This window comes from Meleagris gallopavo, chromosome 23 (genome assembly GCF_000146605.3).
Source record: "Meleagris gallopavo isolate NT-WF06-2002-E0010 breed Aviagen turkey brand Nicholas breeding stock chromosome 23, Turkey_5.1, whole genome shotgun sequence".
In the NCBI taxonomy this organism is placed as follows: Eukaryota; Metazoa; Chordata; class Aves; order Galliformes; family Phasianidae; genus Meleagris; species Meleagris gallopavo.
The window spans coordinates 5,018,450-5,040,854 of NC_015033.2; the positions used below are offsets into that span (position 1 = coordinate 5,018,450).

Here is a 22,405-nt window from a genome sequence, read left to right on the forward strand (position 1 = left end):
GCTGATGCTGACAGAAACTGAATTTAAAATTTCCCTCCTGTCTGCCTTGTAAGATTGGGTAGTATGAATGTTAAGGAGAGTGGACACAGAGGAATCAATCTCATACAGAGACAACGCACCCACAGACACCTGCGCTTGCTAAGATGCCAGTCCAGCAGTGATTGTCTTTATCAGTCACACCTTCCCAACATGCTCCTGGGACAGGTGCCCAAATCTGGAATATGGCAGGTCCTCACATGTGCATCACTGAATCACAGCTAAAATCTGCAGCCCAAAGAAACAGCTTTGAGCTTCATGCCCAGGGAGGTGGTGGGGTCACTGTCCCTGGAGGTGTTCAAGGACTGTGGAGATGTGGCCAGTGGGCACGGTGGGGGATAGGCTGGGGTTGGATTTGATGATATAAGTGGTCTTTTCCAACCTTAATGATTCTATGAGTGTACCATCCCATTCATTACCATCCCCTTCTTTTCTTTAACATATGCTCTGCTCCATTCTCTTCACATTACATCTCTCCCCCACATATTACTTTGCCACTTCTCCGACATCATCTTCTAAAACTGCTTATTCAATAATGCATTTACTGCTCAAGCTTTTCTTATATAGTGAGCTCCATCTAGTGACATAACCAAAGCCTTATCTGCAGCCAACCTTCACACTGTGTGCTGGATAGAAAGGATGTGAGACTGAATAACACTGGGATGAAAAGCCTTTCTGTCTGTCCAATGTCTTATCTGAAAAGGCCAATAAAGAGATGTTAGGAAGATGTGCCTGTTTGCCTTCATGTCAACACGTAACACTGATGGGTGACACAGGAGAGAAGATGATCCCAGTGTTAACAGGATTTCAGGGAAGCTCTCAGGCTGTTGTGGGCTCCACATCCCATTTCTCTGCAGGGTCAGTGCACCATCTAACTACATGCCTGCATGGACGTAGAGAAAGCCATAATCCTCTCACTCAAACACAAGCTTCTTCCGCACTGAGCTTCTGAGAGGTTCCATCAAGAGTACTGCGAAGTATCTTCACTCTTCTAGTAGATCTGCTGAAAAAGATAGAAGGATACTGAGTGTTTTCTTAGCCTCCAGTGCTCTCGGTGCAGTCTGCTCACAGCACTCTGTACAGTAACTGGAGAACCTGAGACTCCAGGCACGGAGGATAAGGAAGGCTACAGCAGAAATGGGAGTAGAATCCTGCTGAGCTTCACTGTATTTTAGAGACAAAGAAGATGAATGGGTCTGGAGGTACTATTTATGGAGGGAACAGACACTAAAGTGGTATGCTAAACTGGAGGCTAGGAAAGGGAATGAGGATCGTTTGAATGGATCCTCAGATCTTTCCAATTCCAGGCACAGCATCTTCAGACACAAAGGCAATCTCTGGCATACTTTTCTCTCATTCCCTGCTCAGAAAGCATTTGCTGCCATATCATATTTCATTCTGGTTTTTGACCTCTTGCCCCCACGCACTGCTAACGAGCTGGCACTGAGGTTGACACACTTTTGGAATCACGGGCAAAGCTCTGAAAATGGAAGAGGATTAGATTCCCAGCAGGGGAAGAAATACAGCTACTTGGAATAAGACATGACAACTTTCCTGTAAGCCTGCAAAATCTCAAAATTACCTCCTTTCCTCAACATACCTTTTCCACTAAATCTGCAGCCTGCTGTTGCCATTAAGTTATCCTCAGTTGCCTCTTTTTTCTGAACCTTCCAGGTGAACTTTTTGAGGAGAGTGGGCTTTATCTATTGTCTAATCCTCTGCTGGCATGGCAGAGTATAGGTCACGAGACATAAAATGATTTGTGTCACTGGAAGGGTAATTCCTGGGCACAGTGTGGCTGCACAAGGCTTTGGGTCCCAAATCATCAGCACTATTGAGCTCTGAGGAAAGACTGCAGTGAGATCTGACTCAGACCCCATTACAATGAGAACAGTGGAAGAAAAATGGAGATACAAAGAAATGCACATTACATATCCTCCAGCTGCTCTCCCCTGCTCTCTCCCTCATTGGGAGACTGGCAAATTTGGTTTCCTGGAGACATTTTACTGAGAAGTCGGCAGGGAATAAGGAGCACAAATCAAATTATTTATTGCAGGCTGAAATCACAGAGGATCCAAAATAAATTGGAGTGCAATCTCGTTTACCTGCTTTATTCTATTCCTGCTTTGGAGTTACAATTTCACAGTCAAATGCTTTGTTTAATATTTAAAAATTTCTTCCTTCTCATTCCTTCTATTGAGGGAGATCACAATACTGTGAGACAAAATGTTCAATAGATTCTCAGACTGCAGAAAAATAATATAAACCATATCCAGATAGTTCCTTAATTTCAAGTGATAATAATTTACCAAGACATTCTCGGGCAAAAGAAATATTTCTCTATCCATCTCTATAAATACATCTACAGCATCAAGGATTTCATCCCTCATTTTTGTAAAATTCATGAAAGATTTATGAGTTATTCAGCTACTTTGAGTTCCTGGGATATTGCTAATAAACTTTTCCCTTATTCCTTATATCTCATCAGTCCCACAGCCATTTCAGGCTTTTGAAGCACACAGAGATTCTGTTTTGTTGAAGTATGTAAATATCTGCTTCACTAAGATGAACATCAAGTTTTGTTACCTGGTGAAATCCATCATTTTCCACTCACCCATCATAATTTAAAAGCCAGGCCGACAACACACGAATCCCTTGTTAAGACAGTTAGATGAGAAGAACCTCTGGAACCAGATAATGAATCCCTACAAAAGCTCCAGCTAGAATTAAGCAAAGGTAACTTTCTGAAAGTCAATTCAGGACTATTACCATCTCAAAGGATGGGCTGACAGACATCAAGTCCACCAAAGAAAAGTCTTTAAATGCCTTTGATGGAGATCCCATCAAAGTTTAAGTCTTGTTCAGCAAAAGCCATGCTGAGATTTCAATGTTGTTGACTATTCCCCAAGAGATGGTTCTTTTGCCAGACCCATTCCCATGCCTTTCTTTCCCCTTGCCACCACTCATTCTCAGTTCTTGAGCAATTCATATCATTAATTCCAAGGAAATCTCCGAATGCTTGTGGATAAGCCACAAAATGCATCCTTAGGTTCTCTTTTACAGACTCAGAGCTGAGAGGTAGTCCTCGCTTCTGAAAGATGAGCTGGCATAAGAATGATGTAGCTGTCTACATTCAGCCGCAAGACATGCTTGTGATCAGACCACAATGCCTAGGATATTTTCAAAAGAAACCAAACAAATCAAAGAAACTCTTGTCATCGTTTCTCCAGGAAATAAAACGAAGTTAACTCCATCCGTCAACTGCTATTATGTAGGACGTGTTTTCCAGTTCAAGCTTCTGTCTCTTCATGCCATATCTTCAAAGATATTCTCTCCAGGCAACAGCTTGAGGAAGCTGATGCCCAAGTGCTCTTCAAGGTCCAGGAACATGGCTGTTCAGCCTTGTCACACAGACACAGACGCTCTCCCTGTCAGCACAAAACAGAGCTGGAATCAAAGAATCATAGAATCATTAAGGTTGGAAAAGACCTCTTAGATCATCTAACTCAACCATCCACTGACGCACAAAACCCACTACTGAGCACAGAATTTACTGTCAGCCCTGCAAGTTGCAGACAAATGCAGAGCATCAACCAAGCAAACAGCGCATCATTATGGACTGCCTCCCTCGGACCCAAGTGATTCAGTTTGGAACCAGCCAAACGTGTATTTATTCTCTATGAGAGCCGTAAGTGAGGGCATGTAGGCAGTGCACGATCTGCTCATTGATCTTCCTGTCTGATCTACATGTGACAAAGGCATAGCAGGAGTTCAGCAGTGCAGAGGGATCTAAGCAGAACTGCCTGGGAATTAAGGAGCCAGCTTTCCACAAACTTGTCAGAAATCAAGAGAATTAAGAACTCCTGGGGTTTCACTTTCGTTTTACTCAGAGAGCTTTCTGTTCTTAATTACATTTGGCAGCCACAGCAACCACTTCATTTGGCTTTGTCAGTGCTGAATTCAATTACATTCAGAAGGGAAAACAATATGCTGTCCTTAAGAACAAGCCACCTTGGACATGTGTCCAAAGCAGCTATGAACAGGTGCTTCCTTTGAGAGGATTTTCAAGGAATAGTTACAGTTCAGGGATGGTGCAGTGCTGTGAAACTCCTTTGGGCTCTGGGATTTCTCAATGCACATCAGCAAAGAATGATCCTTTATTGCCCCCTCTATCTCTAAACACATCTTCCCTCTGCAATGAAATGAACAGCAAAACAGGGCAAGTAAAGGACAAGCAAACAGTTTACCTCCTGGTCTTACATCTGCTACAACATCAGTTCATTGCTTGGCTTGAACAGGCTGCTTCAATGCACTGCTCCTGAATGCCCCACTGGCTGAGCAGAGATGCACTGCAGGAAACCTGTGAGGCTGCAGGCAAACCATTACCCTCTGCTGGAGAGAATCGAGCGAGACAACCCATGTCTTACAAGTACATTTATACTGGCATTTCACAGAGATTCGCACACACTGTCATAGAAAATGGCCTGGATTGAAAAGGACCTCAAAGATCATCTCGTTCCAACCCCCTGCTGTCACCAACCAGCAGCCCAGGCTGCCCAGAGCCACATCCAGCCTGGCCTTGAATGCCTGCAGGGATGGGGCATCCACAGCCTCCTTGGGCAACCTGTTCCAGTGCCTCACCACCCTGTGACCCACGTTGGAACCCACACTGTTCCACTCTAGAAGTTGTTTTTCTAATCTTATAGCAGATCATGCACAGTAAAGCAGATCATTGCCCACCAGTACAGTGGAGGATTCCTACCATGCAAGCTCCAAAACAACCACGGTCAGACCAGTCTTCTACTGCACCCAGCCCAGCTTTCAAAGTCTACAAATAGAGAGAATAACTTGGGAAACATTGCTAAAGCAGTGTGGAAACTGAAAAATCGATGTCTCTTCTTTGCAAAGCAGACTGTAGCAGAAAGAGGCTCCTTACAACTCTTGCTCACGGTAGTACCTGGCTAATACAAAGAAAGGCAATGAAACTATGAGAAGGGCCCTTGTAGAAAGCCTCAGGATAACACAACATAAAGGAGAATAACCAATGCCTCGTAGAAATTCTCCAAAGTTTCAAGCACAGAGGAAAAAAAAAAAAAAGCATATTTGCAAACTGGGACCTCAAGGCTATAAAACATAGCTCAAGATACAGCAGAGCTCAGCTCTAGGAGCAGCTGAGGTCTGGTACATTTCTGTGACTCTTGTAGCTCTCTGCCCGTCAGAAGTGAGAACTCTTTATCATTCTCTTCCAAAATTTTCCACTGCAACCAAGACCTTGACACATTAAGACAGAAGAAAAAAGCCTGAACAAAATCTCCAGAGAGAAAACACTGAAGAGATTTAGAGCTGCTTTCTACCTAGCATCTCCCGTTACTCCCCTTTCAGCAGCTGGGATTTTAAACACTCAGCATACTTACATGTAGACTGGAGGACAGGAATGTACACGAAGCACAGCAGCAAGGAGATGAGGGCTGACAAGAAAAGCATGAGGGATGCAGGTGTTCTGAGCACAGAGGGTTTATGGATGACTTTTACAGCAGTACACCATCAATTATACTGATGCTGTCTCGGCTGGATTAACTCCTGGCGGACAGGAGGCAGCTGGGGAGATGGATTTGCTTTTCTGTCACTCCTGATCAAGACCAGTGTTCCCCTCTTGTTCAAACATGTTTGCACGGTCTCTGTGCTGCAGAGTTACTGAGAGCTTCAGAGATCTCTGCTGGAGTCTGACAGCCTTCCCTGCTATCCTGGCTTTTTCTTCAGCCCTCCTCATTGGTCAGTGTCATCACTTGTTTGTTGTTTGTGAAGGAGTTTTCGTGCTTGCAGATTTCTGTTCCTGCCTCTACAATAATCCTATAATTGTGATGCCAAGTGGCACCTGAGGACAATTTTATCACATTCTGTATTATATGTAAATACCATTACGTTAGATGGATTTTCTCATTAATTCTCCATCCTGGTGACAAGCCAGGAATTAACACAATTGATTTTCCAGTCTCTGCTCATTATCAATCATCCAAGAACTTAGTCATATCTCATCTGTTCCACCTGGGTCGTAGCATCTATTTGTAGACTTCAACATACATTTAACTAATAAAAACCAACAGGTGTAGCAACCTCTGTGCCCCAAATCTGGACAAGAACAAACTACATGTCTTCCTAATTCCTTTGGTGGTAAAATTCTCACCACAGACTGGTATCCTACAGAGAACAAGCACAGGATAGGTTAAGGAACAGCCTGTTGTACACTGCCTGCCATCAAAATCAATGTACACCTCCATGCTGCTCTTCAAAAACTTATGGAAAACAACAGCTCATAGGTGCATGTTTCCTGAAGGTGCTCCATTCAGAAGCAGTAGAAGTATCCAAGGAACATCCATGATTCAACCCAAACTCTCCCCATTACTGCTTCTTTGCAAAATACCAAAGGCCAAAATGAAAAAGCAGTAAATACACTACAGAGTTCATTTCAGCTCTAGAGCAGGTTCTGTGAGGATGAAAATGGAGAATAACAACAAGCAGTGGCACAGAAGGGAATAATCTCAGTGTGTCACACTGCTTCTCCTGTTCCTGTGGTTCCCATCACCTCTGCCCTGCTGTCAGACCAAACAAGCAGAAGGAAACATTCCCACGACATGCATGAATTGTGCACTGCACCTTTCCTGACTTCCTTCATTACTACCTCCTGGCTCAGGAGTGGAATTCTGGCACAAACAGATTTTTTTTTTGCAGAAAGCTACAGGTAAGGCAGACCTTGAAATAGTAGTCTGGCAAATGCAAGTGCTCTGTTATGAAGCAGAGGTGTTTTCAGCCCACCCTGCCCTTCACTAGGCCTTTGTATAAAGCAGGCATTCTTTTGGATCGTATCTTCCACCTCTCAGATGTTCTCCTGCTTGCTCCCTACCATACTGCTCCTGAGGATTACATACTGTGTAAACTTACCTATTCATCTGTAGCTCCAAGAAACAGGGAACCCAGAGAGCCACACGCTCTGTCTGTAAGCAGAAACAAAAAGATTGCTTTAGACAATAAATAGTTCAGAATGCTCCTTACTGAGAGGATCTGTTCTTCAGGCACATAAAAGCAAAAGGGGATTCATAGATTAAAACCATCGTGCTCTCTCATCCACTGTGGAAAGTAATGCCTGCTCAGGCCATTACAGGTTAGTAGTGATGAATGACTGAGTGATCATTTAACCCTTGCTAGGCATGCGTTTATTTGGATCGCTGCTGTTATCATTATAACAAAGCAGCCATCTTTTATCTACACCTGCAATCCAGCCTTTGGTTTTGTTCCTGGAGATAGTTCCCAGCTCTAAGTTCCATAAATTGATCAAACATGAAATTGTGGAGCAGGAAGAGTAAAGTCTGCTCCCAGGTATTGGGAGAGCACAGCTTAATGCACCATCCCTGGCACTGAGGAGGGGTTCTGTAAATAACCATACCCTTACATCAGCTCTATTTGGCTCACTGGAATCCAGAAAGCATTCAGAACTAGCTCAGGAATGGAATTATCACCAGATAATAATAATCTGTATGGAAGCTAATGAAGGCAAATTCTAATCTTAATTATTAGGTGACTTTTGAAACTTCCAGTGCAGGGAGATGGCACGAGTCTGGAATATTAAGCAGTAAGGAGTCAGAAGGACTCTTTCACTCTGGTGGATGTTTCTGCAGATAACCTAATCCTGTAGGGTTATGATTTCAAATTCACTCTGTGGGGACAGAGGAGCCCAATCCTCCTGATCCTACACAGCCCAGAGCAGCTCCAGCACTGCATGCAAGAGACAAAAAACCGTTTGGAAGTCATCACAGGAGGGAAAACATGAGGATGTTGCAGCAGTAGGGGGATCAGGCTCTGACAAACGTCTCTCTGTGCTGTGTTCCTCACGGGTGCTGACACTGGGTGTGCCGTACTCACACCTGCTGTAGGACAGCACTGCAAGCACAAAGGATGGTAAGGTTGATTCTCCACAAGGAGCTGCCCTGAGGCACACTGAGGAGCTCTGGGAGCACTGTGGGGAGCCTCAGCGCGCACTGGGAGGCCTCTAAGGCAGTACAGAAGGGAGCCCCAGATCGCACACACAGACCAAGCACCACTGCAGCTCTCTGCTGCCGCCCACTGAGTAAAAGGCGGCACTGCAGGCAAAGCTCTGCGCATGCGTGTCAGCGCCTCCTAAGAAGGCATGCGCAGCGCTCCTTCCTCAGAGCAACATGGCTGCGCCCGGTGCGCGTTCCCGCCTAGCGGCGGCAGCGAAATAAAATACACGAGGCCTCACCTCCCTCCCCTTCAGCTCTCGCTGTTTCTCTCCCACCTATCCGTTAATTTTTCCCCTTTGGCACTCCCTACCGAGCCGCGGGAACGCACCGGTTGGGATCTCCCAGCGGCCCCGCCATTGGCGCAGCACTGTGTGATACCTGCGTGCCCCACCGCATTGCTCCTCTTTGAGCCGCTCTGCGCTGCCAGGCTCTATGGTATTAGGTCCTCCATGAGATACCACGCATGCGCGCGGAAACGCGGAAGTAGCGCTGTGTACTGCGTGCAATCCAGCTGGCGGCGAGAGCTGGCCGCTATCGCGCATGCGCATACCTGAACTGTGGGGTTTTGTAGGGATTGACTTTGAGGCTTGCAGGCTGCATATGTCTAAAGGAGCTGAAACGTATTAAGAGATGAATAGGCAGTCAGGGGCCCAAGTGAAATGCCCCTACGCGAAGGCACACATAATAAGTAACAAATGGGAGGAGCTGGTGGCCATTGGAACTTGGTGGGATGAACCACATTGTTGGGATGCTGAAATTGATGGCTGTAAACCATAGGGCTGGGAAGAAGGGGGGGAGTTGGATATCAGGACCTGCTCTTGGTGGGCATAACTGAGCAGAATGAGATGTGTTGATTCTTTGCCATCCTCATCCTACTGCTCTGTTTCTGGGTAAGACTGCAAGCCAAAGAGAAGTGGGTAGAAAGCTGAGTACATTCCCTACATGGAGGCTTGGTTTCAGGTGTTGTATTTGAGCTATTTATTGGTTGTAGGCAAATGTTTTGCATACCTTCGTGGTCAATTTCTGAAAGTGGGAGAGTGTCATAAAGAGGGGTGTGACTGGCATCCTCAGCCAAGGAGCTGATAACTGTACTCCACTGAGGGTTTATTGTATGTCATTAAGGAGTTTAGATTAATGAATTACCAAGGAAATGCTGTGTAAAGGCTTTATAATGCTTCTCGTGCACTGCGGAGATAGACAAGTAGATAGTCTGGGTACTAAGTGAAAATCAGAGACACGAAAGAAAGACTGTAATACCAAAACAGGAGAAAAGATATTCAGGTTGAAGAGGCTGCTCTTCACAGGTGCTATGAGAGGCTTGCTGTCCTTCACAGTCCTTGCACTCCTTTTACTGGTGCACAGCTCCCAGGCAGTCTATGTCCAGGTGAGTTTTCTGCTGGTTATCTTGTTGGTATTGCAAGCTCAGTGATGTACTGATGTGAAGAGGTGTAAGTAAGATAGGAGTCTTGATCTGAATTGATAAAGCTGGATTTTTGCTTTGCTCTGACATCACCTCCCTGTGGTTCAGTTTTTCTCTCTGTAAAATGGTTCAGGTGTTTCTAACATAAAACTTTTCCAGCCCTATCACTGCTCTGAAATTCCTATCAGAGTATTTCTAGAGTTTTGTTTTCTAGAGAACTCCATAGGTTGTGAAGTTGCATGAACTGGGGAGAAAGTACTGTGTGTTGTGCTTGCTTCTGAGCATGAAGTTCTTTATGAAAATGACCTGCAAACTTATGTGATGGAGCCTACAAATGTGTCACATATAAAAATAAAGTGAAAGAAATGACTGTTTTGTTACAAAGGAATATTGATAGGTAGTGGTGATATTAAAGGAACATTAGTGGACTAATGATGGGGATGAGTTGATGGTTGGACTGGATGATCTTAGTGGTATTTTCCAACGCTAATGACTCTATGATTGTGTGATAGATATTAGAGGAAACTAATACCAAATACTCCAAAGTGCACAGAACCTGTGATTGGCATTACATGCACTGTGGGAGTAGGTAGGAAGGTGTCAGCACTTCTGTCTGTACATGAGAGTATATTAGATTTGTCTGCACTGATCTCTAGGAGTAGTTTGGGAGATTTAATTTTGATTACACTGTAAATGATTTCCCTGGTGTTCCAAGAGAGCAAATATTTCTTAAACAATAATTGACTCTTTTCATGTGTGCTTAGTAGGTTTCCAAGGAGTGAAAAGATCCCATCCTTGTGCAGGTTTCAGCTCCTCTTTTCTTCCCAACCATTCATTAACACCAAGAGTCTCCAGACAGAGCAGATAGTTTACTATTTAATGGGGGGAGGGAGAAGGGGGAGAAGCAACAGATTTCCACTTGAGACTACAGAAAATAGCTGAGAACAACTTCTGGGTGGGTAGCAAAGTATTCAGCTCTGATGTTTTAGTTCCTGTTTGTAGTTGGAATCCTTATCTCAATAATCATTAAATTCATATTTGCTCTGCCTTTGATAAGACCTTAAAACTGTGCTGTGTGTGATGAACTCCTTTGACTTGGATTGCTTGATTTCCCTTAGGATCTGACTAATTACTCACTGAACAAAGTTGCATTATAAACTTGTTTTCTGAAATTCTTCCCAAGATTTTTCTTCCCTCTTCTGTAATAAATCACAGGGGTTATTATTTTAACAAAATGTTCTGAGAGCTGCAAGGGAGGTTCATTTGACTTCGTAGAGTGTTCCTAAAGGATGAATATCACTATCTGGACACTCTCTTTGTTTGCAAAGTGTGTAAAAAAACTAAAGAGGGAGCGCAGTAAAATCTGTCAATTCAGTAGAACAGCGTGCATTTTCACCTTGGAGGGAAGATGCTGCTCATGTCGTGTTCTCCTTTGTGTACACCTTTCTTGTCTGAGATGGTGATGGCATTTTTGTTTTTTGGGGTGGTTTGTTTGTTGGTCTGATTTGTCACCAGGACATAAACGTGTCTCGGGGTTCATTCCTACTGTGAAGTGATAATAAGTAGGAGAAATCCAACGTGCAAAAGACCAAATGAAGCTTACTTCAGTTGTTTCTGGTTTCTCTGGAACTGTACTGGTGGAAATCCTGTCTTTTTTGTTTCTGTTTCATGCTTTTAGAGTCCCCAACAAGTAGATGAATTTAGAACTGTGTCTTTGGAGGAATAGTAAATTTTTCACGGGCATCTAATCTGATAAATTATTCTGAGAAATGTCACAAATTGATCAGAAGTAGAAAATAGTTTCACTTTGTTAAATAAATGCATGTACATAGCAGCTTATTTATTATTCTTCTTTAAGCACCACCACCGCCCAAAGACACCCACACAATTCAACATCAAGCTAATGAGACTTTGAGATTAATGGCAATATTTGGTCTCATGCCATAGCAGACTCAAACCACTTTATTTCTATGAGTGTTTAGGTGTTACTTGATCACCCTTCTGACTGTTTAATTCTCTTCAGACTTCTGTGGACATTTTTGCACTTACCTTAAACAATTACAAGACCTGCATTTTAAGTTTATTATCTCAGCAATGTGATTCACTTGAAACTGGGAGGAAATTGACATTAATAGATGCATGGGGTCTAACAATCTCAAGCATGGAGTAAACCTTCCCAGAATAATCTTCTGTTCTCCCAAAGCCCTGGTGTGATCTTTCAGTTAGAAGTGCCACATTTAGCAGTTCTCAGTTGTTTGTGCTCCATTGTGTGGGCAAATTGTAAATTCATGCTTGTCACGTCTTGTGGTGATGGGATCCATCCTCTTCTGTGTTTTGAGCATTGCACTTGACAGCCAAGATTCAAAGTTCTGTGCTGGTATATTACAAGAAAGAGTGAACAAAATAAATTCCCATTCACATCCATTCAACTCATGGTGTAAATCTCTACCACATATTGTCCAGTCATATTTTTCTAGACTGAAGAGCCCTTATCTTCCTACACTAGATGTTAGGAGTCTCCCTCACAGGAGTGAAGAATGTACTAATTCTGCCTCCATTCACTTTGATGCTTAAACAAAACCCTGGCTATGGAGGCTCACTGTTACAGTAAAGTTTTTCCCTATAGTACAGTTTTTGGGGGAAGGGTCACAGTTTAGCAGACTTCAGTCAAAAGGGAATGCATTTGCCTGAGGCTTGACTCTCTGATGTCTGTTTCTTTTCTCTTTCTGTCTATGTAGGATGGCAACTTGACATTCTCCCTTGAATCTGTGAAGAAGCTAAAGGAGCTTATGGATGAGAACAGAGTCATTAACCCTCGCGTGGTGGTTTCAAAGGCTGGGTATTCTCCATGTCAAGATAAAGATCTCCCTGAGGAATTCCAACCTGTGTGTAAAAGAGAAGATGCACCTATGATTTTCGAGAGGCTGTGTATGTAGTTCATGTTGCATAGTTTCCTTTTTATCACACTTTTCAACCTCAAGCATTGAAATAGTAGCAGCCAAAGAAGTGTAATTACTGTTGTGACACTTCTGAGGCAGCTGGAAGTCCATGCTATCCCTTCCGCAAGGATACAACAGCTGTGGGCCCACCAGAAAACTCCTGTAGTGCTTAGTTGTAACCTGTACAGATCCGTCTGTTGTAGACTGGAAAAGCTTCCTCCCATTGGAGGTGTATTTCCAGGTTCCTTAAAAGAAGTGTGAGATGTAGATGAAGTGAATCAACCTCCGGCATTACCTGTTTCCAAGGCACATATAGTGATTCTTGAACAGGCTCCTACAGTCTCTGCTTTTTATTTATTTCTTATGTTGTGTTTACCAATGCCGTGGAAAAATTAGGAAGAAGTAGCACCAATATAACTGAGGTGGTGGTTCTGCAAGCCACTTCAGAGGATCTAAGGCCACATCCTTGTCACCCTCTCATAGTATGTCCTGTTCTCTTGCCTCCACATGTTCCCCATGTTTCCCCACTGAGTTCAGATTTGATTTAATTCCTTAAGCAAAATTTTCTCAAAAACTAATTTTTTTCTTGTATCAGTAATAACTTCAGTGTACACAAAAATTCATGGAACAATAACAGAAAGGAGTCTTTCGCCACATGTTTAAGGCTCTGCTCTCCAATAATTTCCTTTGCCTTGTCACTGAAACAGTCTTTTTTCTCCCTAACAGACTTGATTGCCGGTAAAGCTGATTTGTGTGAAATCTGTGCCAATGCTGCCTGCTCTGGTTGCTTTTGACTAAGGATGAAAGATTCCAAAGACATTGTGCCAAGCTAGGAAGTTTGTGCATTTGTATTGCAAGATCACATATCCTCACAAATCACTATTTAGGCTTCATCTTCACTACAGTCAAACTGAAGCTGTTAGCTCATGTAGACATTCTAAGGGTAATTTTGAAGTAGTGAGATCAGATAATACCAGCAATGCAGGTCTGGTAACAGGAAGACCAAATTTCATCTGAGAAGCTGAAGAACCATGAAGAAAGAGGCTCACACGGAGTGTTGTCTTGCCTTGAGCCATGCCTGAGTTGTGCATCTGTCTATGTGAGCTGTGTCATGGTTGACTGGAGTGAAAATATCCTGGACTCAATGTTTCAATTTCCAGTAATCTATCTGGATTGGAACACGATGGGTCAAACTGAGTAGTCTCCTCTAGCCTTTTAATATCTAAATCTCCCTGTGATCTGGCTTCCACTACACATATACACCTAAGCAGCATAGGGTTGTAATCTTTTCCAACTCAAGCTCTCCTGTTGGTTGGGTAAATGAATGTCTGTGCCTGTAGGTCTGGTCATGGTATGTGTTTGATTGTAACAGAGCTGTAGCATATAACTTGGGGACAAGTCATAAGTGTTTAGCAACACTGTAATAGCTAAGAAATTCTCCATCTGTTACTTGTACGAATATTTAATGCCAATTTACAGAGCAGCTGTAGAAGAGCACAGGAGCTAGTAATCTTTTGCTCATGGTTGTACAGAAGTTCCCTTCTTTTGGCAGATGTTCGTTAAGCTCTGTTTAGGAAAAAGGAAATCCAAGCTGCAATGCTGGAATCACTTTGAAAGAAAAACATTGCCTTGTTTTTGAGTGGTAATTTGTGAAGAAAGGGTCTACCAATGTTTGTATGCTACTGTACATGAAATAAAGGTTAGAGACAATTTTGTTGTTTTGTTAGGTTTTGGTTTTTTGTCTTTCTTTGATGGTCTACCTACTTCCTTATCTGCTATGTAAGTTCTTCCATGTCTGAATGTCCACTAGAGTAAAAGATAACTTGTTAACCTTAAAATAATTTGCTATTCAGTTTGTGGTCGTAATAGTAATATATAACTACTTTGGAATTTTAAAATTATTCCCTTTCAATTGTTAAGTCTCCATTTTTCACATTTTGGGGCCTCAAAAGTCAGTGCTGTGTGTCTATTTCAAGATTGTTGAGTACTCCAGAACAAAAACATCCAAGTCTGAATGCCAAAGAGTCCCACACTAAGCATCTTACTGCTGCCTTGAAATTGGCACCTCTGGGAAACTGCATTTCCTGACTCAAAACAGTTCTTGGGCTTATTTTGAACTTAAAGTTATGTCTTTGGATATAGAAAAGCAACTTTGCATTTTCTTTTAGAATTAACTTGACAAATCATTAAGTCTTAGTACAGCAGCTTAGTATGGCTCAGGCGGAGAGGGCAGATTATGCATTTTTAAATGAAGACTTATTGGCAAAAGGAACAGAACCAAGATCACCCTACTGATAGTCTCCTAGTGTTCACTCTGGATCACAGGGCTGGACTGGGGACCTTAAAAAAGTTCTACCAGTGACTCACAAACCTCACATCCCTTTATAACCCCACGCTGACTTGCTAACCTGATAATCACACAGTAGTTGAGGTTGGAAAGGAGCTCTGGAAGTCATGTGGTTCAAGAGCTGTGCTCATGTTGGACAGTGTAGAATAAGTTGCCCAAGACCACATCCAGACACCTCCTGAAGATCTCCAAGGAGGGAAACTCTACCACTTAATTGAGCAACATGTTCTACTGCTCTATGGCCTGTACAGTGGAGAAGTGTTTCTTGATGCTCCCGTGTTTCAGTTTTTGCCCATTGCCTTTTAGCCTGTCACTGGGCACCAAGTAAAAGAATCTGGCTCCATCTTCTTTTTGTCCTCTCATCAGATATTTAGATGACATTCCTACTGAGCCTTCTCTTCTCCAGGCTGAACAGTCCCAGCTCTCTTAACTTCTCCTCGCAGGAGAAATGCTTCAGTCTTTTGATCCCTTTGGTGGCCCCACATTTCCAGTGTGTCCATATCTCTCGTGTACTGGGGAGCTCAGAATTGGACCCAACACTCCAGACGTGGACTCACCAACAATGAGTAGAGTGGAAGGAACACTTCTCTTGACCTGCAAGTGAAACTTAGCCTAATTCAGCCAATTCTTAGCTTAGTGAGGATTACAAAAGTGAGTGTCTCGAGAAAATTAGATCAGACTTTGACTTTTAGTTATCAGACTACTGAAACCTCTTCAAGGCCAACGACACACAATGCTACATTGCAAACTGGAGAGCTGGTGCATCAGCATTCAAGTTACTTAGATGGCTCACAGAGATTCATAAAAGTCTTCATTTGTTTGGCTGGTTCCTATGTATCCAGTGTCACCGTGTCATGTATATTCCTATCATTTCCTTCTCAGAGGGTCATTCATGCAGCTATTTACTTTGGCTGTATTAAAGAGTTCAGAAGAGAACTGTGTGACACGTAGCAGGCTCTGATTATTACAGTGAGTCAGAAACACCTCTGAGGTCTTGTAAATTCTTCCTTTTCTTCTGATAAATGGTCCTCTGTTTTCCTAACAGGCAAGATAAACTGAGCTTTATAATGCCTCATTTTCTTTGGCGGTCAGGACTGCCACCTGCTATCATTTATGGACTACACTGTCCTTTCATTTCCTGCCTCCTATTTACAATGTGATAAAAATTACAAATAATCATCATGTCCCATTGATTGAGTTTTCTTCGTAATGAGTAATAAACAGATGTTCTTTATCTGAAGTTAAAAATAATGATTTACATTGTCATGACACAGTCAATTTTCTGTCAGATTACTTCTGTCTTTCATTTGGCTGTGAGAAGTGGAGTACTTTTGTTTCCAATTAGTGCTTTTCAAACGGAACCTCACAGGTTAAGATGTGATTCACCATATGCTTCCTCTGGTTTTGCAAATACTTATTGTGTGTTCATTATTTCAAGTACTCATTCAGGCTTGGGGTTATGGAACCATGTTTAATGCTGAAAGGAGTTACAGTCCAAATACTTTTGGACCCTATTGCTGAAAATGGGAACCTAATGAATCAGGAGGGCTGTGACATAGGTCATCTGCTGAGCCATATGCTTACCAAACAGCCTCTGAGGGCAGTTTTTGTTGTTTAACCCAGCAGGCAGCTAAGCACTACTCAGTCATTAGTTCACTCCCCTCTTCGACTGGGAAAGGAATGGTAAAGTTTGTAGGCTGAGATAAAGCCAATTTACTATGATAGAAAATGAAGGGAAAATAATTATAATGATAAATATATATATATATATATATACACACATATATATTTAAAAACAAGTGGTGCACAATGCAATTACTCATCACCTGCTCACCTGTGTTCCTTGTCCATCTCTTCCCAGTTTTGCAGTTCTGCATGATCTCTTATGGTATGGAAAATCATAGAATCATAGAATGCCCTGGGTTGAAAAGGACCACAATGATCATCGAATTTCAACCCCCTGCTATTCTGTCCCCTCCCAGCTTCTTGTGTCCCCACCAGCCTTCTCACTGGCAGGACAATACAAGAAGCTGAAATGTCCTTGATTATGTTGTTCTGCGACAACTAAGACATTGGTGTGTTATCAACATTGCTTTTCTCCTAAATCCAACAACATCATACCATCCACTACAAAGAAAGCTAACTTTATCCCAGCTTAAGCCGGAAAGTTAAGTTAGAAGGGGAGAACAGGGGTATTATGCAGTTTGAATGTCCTTCCCAAGAAAACATTTTTGGCTCCATTATGTGAGATCCTGAAATTGGGAACCCAAATAAGGAGTCAAACCAAAGCTTCATAACCACAATCAGCAATGTGCAAGGATATAATGCAAGAGTTTTGCATGGTGGACAGTGTATTCTGCATATGGCAACAAATCTGTAATGAAGTACCTAAGGGACAGTAAAAACATAGAATATGAAATTGCCCATTGCTGCTGACCTGGGCAGCATGGGAGATGCCCCAGAACTGCATTTGGGCTTGGTGATCCTAGAGATCTTTTTCAACCTTGATGACTCTGTGATTCTGTGAACTTCCCAAGTCATAATCTCCAAGCACTGGGGATGGACAGATGTGATCTTGGAGGGATCCATTCTTAACAATTGTAGTTAAGTTTGTGATTGTAATGATTTAAATTATTTAATGATTTGCTTCTGTCTAGCCTAGAGTGACAGGTGAGCGAATTAAACACATGCAGTCATGTAGAAGCTATCTCAATCTAAAATCCCTTCACAGTGAGAACTGAGAACTGTCTTCATCTCCTTTTTTTTCCAGATGAATGAGTGACTTATTGAAATGTTCCTTATTAGAATACTCAAATTACAGCAATAAAATATCATCTCCTCAGGGAAGGGAATATGACACATGAAAGAAACCCTTTTCTGGCATTAAATTGTGCCAAGGGAGGTTCAGATTGGATATTAGAGACAATTTCTTCTCAGAAGGAATGGTGATGCTTTGGGGCATGCTGCCCAGAGAGATGGTGGAGTCACCATCCCTGGAGGTGCTCAAGAGCTGTGGAGATGTGGCACTGAGGGACGTGGTCATGGTGGTGGTGGGTTGGGACTGGGCTTGTAAATCCCAGCCTTAATGATTCTGTGATTCTGAAATCTAGTAAAGTCAGCTGAATTGAAGCATTTTGAAATTCAATAAGCAATTATGCTTTTATTACCTAAGCATAATAAGAGTGTGATATTGTATGTTAACTTTTGTACAGGCTTTTTATTCAAGGCCAGAAGGTCACAGGAGACTAAGGAGTGGATTTCAAAGTCTGCAGCTGATAAATACAGCTTGGATTTGTTCCTGCAGATTTCTTCCCCACGCATGCATACTGCTAAGATAATAGGAGTGTGAGCCCTTCTCCATCTTCCTCTCTTTGTTCAGTAACAGCTATCATTCTGGACAAATTGTGGAGATCAGCCTATTCCTTACAGGACCATTTAATCACCCCTTGCAGCTGAGGAATCAAGTTGTCGGAATGTATCTCCTCAGTGCAGTCCAGTGTGACTACATCTGACATCTCCAGGCTCTTCTGTTTGAAAGAATGGATCGTCTGCAGGCATTTTCTATTAATGTTTAATCACTAATGATAGTGTAGATGTCAGCCTGATGTTGATATCTTTCTCCCCTTGTCTTCAATCAACTCTTGGCCCGGGGCTTTTGTTAAAGAAAAGCATCATATTTATACATTGCTGTAATAAGTATGCACAACATACTGCAGACTGGACTTAGAGAAGAACATAACATGAATATTGATGCAATACTATTTTAATAATTGTCACTGAGCACAGACATTCTTTGTCCTTTTTCCTTTTTGGGCACATTCTCTTATTTAATATGCATTCCATTGTGTTGTTGATGACAAATAGATATCATACTGTTGAAATACACCACCAGCAGGCATTCTGGACAGGGTAGGACTGCAACAATCTCCAGATTTTGCTAGCTGTCACCACTGAATTTCCATGCAAGCCAAATCAAAGTGAATACCACAAAGCTTTGGGTTTTGTTTGCATCAGAATTTTCCTGTGCCTCAGACAGGAAATAGGCAACATGATAATACATTTTTTGTGACACCTTTTTTTGTACTATTTGGGATAATCTATAAGTATTTGTGGTAAGCATAACAGACAGTGTCCACATCAAGCAATGGAAATATACATCTTTTTCATTAGAACACATTCCACCCAATTGTGTTTGAGCTGTTTGAACAGCCCAATGGGTGATGCAGATTTCACAGTTTAAAAAAAAAGTAAATAGGAACTTTCTGCTCTTCTGCTGGTTCCTGAAAATTTCCTATTGCTTATTATATTAATGAGAGCTTGAGACAAATTCAAGGTATTGACAATTGAAAGGAGCTTAAGGATCAAAACCCATAGATAGAACATGGGATGAATATTTCAAGGGTTTTAGTGACTGTGGTGACTTCATTTCTCACCAGAATCCAGACACCAAAGCCCTCTGTTTTTCATTTGAAGACAGCCTGGACACACCTTTCTTGGTTCTTGGATCGGAGATTCTTCCATAAATGTAAGATTTGGGAACCTTCTTTTAGTTCTTGTATAGCTCCTAGCAAAAGGGAAGAGTGAGAGGCAGCAGGGTCCATCCTCATCTGCTGGGTTGTCAAGATCTCCAAAGTGGTCATCCAGAACTTCTGAGATCTGCTGGACAGGGATGGCTTTTCTATAGCAATGAGGTCTTCTAAACTTCATGTAGAGATCACAGAGAGATTGTACTTCACACAGAGATTTGGCCTTAGATACGTTTGAAGATTCTGCCGTCAAATTGTTTTAAATTACCAAAAAGAGAGTTGGTGAAGGTCACATGTAGTCAAAGTACAGCCTAGCTACCAAAAGGAATGGCCTGGAGAACAAGAGGCAATTTGGAATCAGAAAAAGGGATTAATACACAATACATGTCCTAGTACACTAGCCTCTGATTTTCTCATTCATGACAGAGATGTGATTAGAAAGAATGGGATGGGGATAGGATAGGGATAGGGATAGGGATAGGGATAGGGATAGGGATAGGGATAGGGATAGGGATGTATAGGGATAGGGATAGGGATAGGGATAGGGATGTATAGGGATAGGGATAGGGACAGGGACAGGGATGGGATGGGATGGGATGGGATGGAAGAGGAGAGGAGAGGGGAGGAGAGGGGAGGGGAGGAGAGGACAGGACAGGACAGGAGAGGACAGGAGAGGACAGGAGAGGAGAGGAGACAGGTAGAATAGTATAGTTCAGTTGGAAGGGACCTACAAAATCATGTAGTCCAACTGCTTGAGTACTTTAAGGCCAACCAAAATAGTGTATTTGATTCTGCTTGTAAAGCAGTTGTATTCATTGGTATTCAGTCCACAAACTTACATGAGTGCTAACACGTGTGACACGTTATGTGCTAGCTAAGCAAGAACTAAATACCTGGGGTCATGACTTGAACAGATGACTGAACCTGGTGGTTCCAAGGACTGGTCAGGGGGGAGCTGGCAATCTACAGCCATGTAAAATGTTGCCAGGTTGTTGTCTTGGTTCTTCTTTTGATGCAGTGCAAATTAAAATGTAGTGTTCTCTAAATTTCACACTGGAACAGGTTGCCCAAGGAGGCTGTGGATGCCTCATCCCTGCAGGCATTCAAGGCCAGGCTGGATGTGGCTCTGGGCAGCCTGGGCTGCTGGTTGGTGACCCTGCACACAGCAGGGGGTTGGAACCAGATGATCATTGTGGTCCTTTTCAACCCAGGCCATTCTATGATTCTGTAATTCTATGAAATTTATGCAGTGGTACAATTACGTTATTTCTGAGTCCTCCACTCCTTCAGTAGTAACTTCTATCACACTGATTTTTTTTCCCAGCCTTTGAGCACTGAGATGACATTCAGTAAACGACATAATTCCAGTGTTGTCTTAAAGCACAGGTTGCTTCAGAGACTTGCTGGATGATTGCTCTTCCCTATGTTCATCACTTTATACTCACTGGCTCTGACGTCCTTTGTCATTTTATTACTCTGTAATTCAGCATTATGATGTCCACCTGTGACCCTGCAATAGTCAGGAATCTTTATTACCCTGGGATTTTCCCGTTTCTTACTGTTATGGTATGTAAAGACTTTAGTGTTGGTTTTCCCAAAACATGACCTAGTTTTCTAATACCTTCCTCATCTCTTATCTTGACTCTCCCAATTTTCTGCATCATTCTCCAGACACTCCATTCTGTTTTCCTCCATTCCTAAAATTCATTGGTTGTTCATTTTGTTGTCCCCTGTATCCTTCCCTTCTGATTCAGCATTGTGCTCGTCTCAGCTTTCTTTACTCATTTCCTTTAATTTCTGCCCCTAGACTCTCTTAGTGCTAATGTGATTTGCTTTCTCACTTCTCCTCCTAATCTTGCACAAACTCAAAATTCTGAGAATAGGTTGTTCTTCTGATTTCCTCCCTTCCCTTCCCTTCCCTTCCCTTCCCTTCCCTTCCCTTCCCTTCCCAGCTTAGACTTTCTACATATTTTCCATTGTTTTTGTCTTTCCTCTAGTTCTAACTGCCAGTGTTCTTATCTGAACATCTTAGATCCTATTCAAAATATAACCCCATCATTTGATTCCCAGTTCCCAAACACTTTAGCCTCCAGTCTGATTCCTGTATCCATTCTCTCGTGACATTTTCTGTCTGTCTGTTCCCTTTTTCATCACCTTCCCCCCATGGACGCTATCTTGTCCATGTTTGCACTTGTTCTTCCTACATTTCAGAAAGTCTTTGATTTTCTCCCCTGAAGTCTTTATTTTTATCAAATCCAGGCAAAATTTGAGGGAAATGAAAGAGAAAATGTTATCTTTCTGGTAAAAGCATTTCCTTAATTCCAAATTACTCAAAAATTTGAAGGCAAAGAATTTCTTAAATCTTTTTGTTTAATATGGGTGAATTTGTGACATGTGTCGTTCTATATTTTTTTTTCCTGTTTCAAAATGAAATTTTTGCTGAGTAAAGGACATTTCAATGTCAAGTACTTATGCTTGGCAAGATGTGAAACAATTTCAAGCAATTTTGGTCATATTGGCGTAGGGATAATCTAGGCTGTGTTCTCACTCCTAGCAATCATGTGAATGAAAGGACCCAAAATGAGTGTTCAGCAAAAACTGAACACACAAAGGTGTGGCTGTCCTTTGGGTAATATTTTAACAAAGGTGAAATAGAGCACCAGTGATGACGTGGTTTAGTTTATGGGCAATAAAAAGTCTATAAAACCAATTACATACATAGAAAAAGAGAATTTACATTAAATATTTTGTATGCCATGAATTTGCAGGAAAAAAAATACCACTACAGTCTGAGATCTTGATAGAAATAGTCCTAGCTCTTTTCTGTAGCTTATCTAGTTTTTTCATGTGATTTTATTCTTCAGAAATCTGAGAAACACATTCAGCACGCTTGTCTTCTTGCTGGGATATTTTATTTCCAGACACTGGAATCAGATTTGATGATCCAAACAATTTTTTGTTTGTTCATTTGTTTTCTATCTTTATAGAGATATACCCATCTATATTGAGATATAATTTGATCAGCTCAGCATCTTTTCATCTTCCCTGTTCCTGTGGATGAGGAGATGGACCGATTCCAGGCACTCCTTTTGGCATTCATC

General features: G+C 42.1%; 1 protein-coding gene and 1 long non-coding RNA gene across 6 annotated transcripts in view; one reads left to right on the forward strand and one right to left on the reverse strand.

Annotated features, from left to right (window-relative positions):
• The window catches only part of LOC104914178, a 29,360-nt gene extending 20,103 nt beyond the window's left edge, over nt 1-9,257 (reverse strand). Inside the window, exons 1-2 of one of the 5 annotated variants that reach the window (XR_002121386.2) lie at nt 8,401-9,257; nt 6,976-7,028 (exon numbers count right to left, since the gene is read on the reverse strand). This is a non-coding gene — a long non-coding RNA (uncharacterized LOC104914178). The remainder of the gene's footprint in view (nt 1-6,975; nt 7,029-8,400) is intronic. The other 4 variants (XR_002121387.2, XR_002121385.2, XR_002121390.2 and 1 more) reach the window with 4 other exon arrangements.
• LOC100543851 (guanylin-like) lies at nt 9,251-14,269 on the forward strand. Its single transcript, XM_003212332.4, has 3 exons — nt 9,251-9,456; nt 12,231-12,420; nt 13,158-14,269. The coding sequence occupies exons 1-3, from the start codon at nt 9,382-9,384 to the stop codon at nt 13,223-13,225; spliced, it is 333 nt and encodes a 110-aa protein (XP_003212380.1). The 5' UTR covers nt 9,251-9,381; the 3' UTR covers nt 13,226-14,269.
• The last annotated feature ends 8,136 nt before the right edge of the window (nt 14,270-22,405 follow it).

Bases quoted from the DNA above. Each gene is read 5' to 3' on its own strand.
- LOC100543851 (XM_003212332.4), top strand. From the start codon at position 9,382: ATGAGAGGCTTGCTGTCCTTCACAGTCCTTGCACTCCTTTTACTGGTG. The intron at 9,457-12,230 runs GTGAGTTTTCTG...CTGTCTATGTAG, and splicing joins CCCAGGCAGTCTATGTCCAG to GATGGCAACTTGACATTCTC. The intron at 12,421-13,157 runs GTATGTAGTTCA...TCTCCCTAACAG, and splicing joins TATGATTTTCGAGAGGCTGT to ACTTGATTGCCGGTAAAGCT.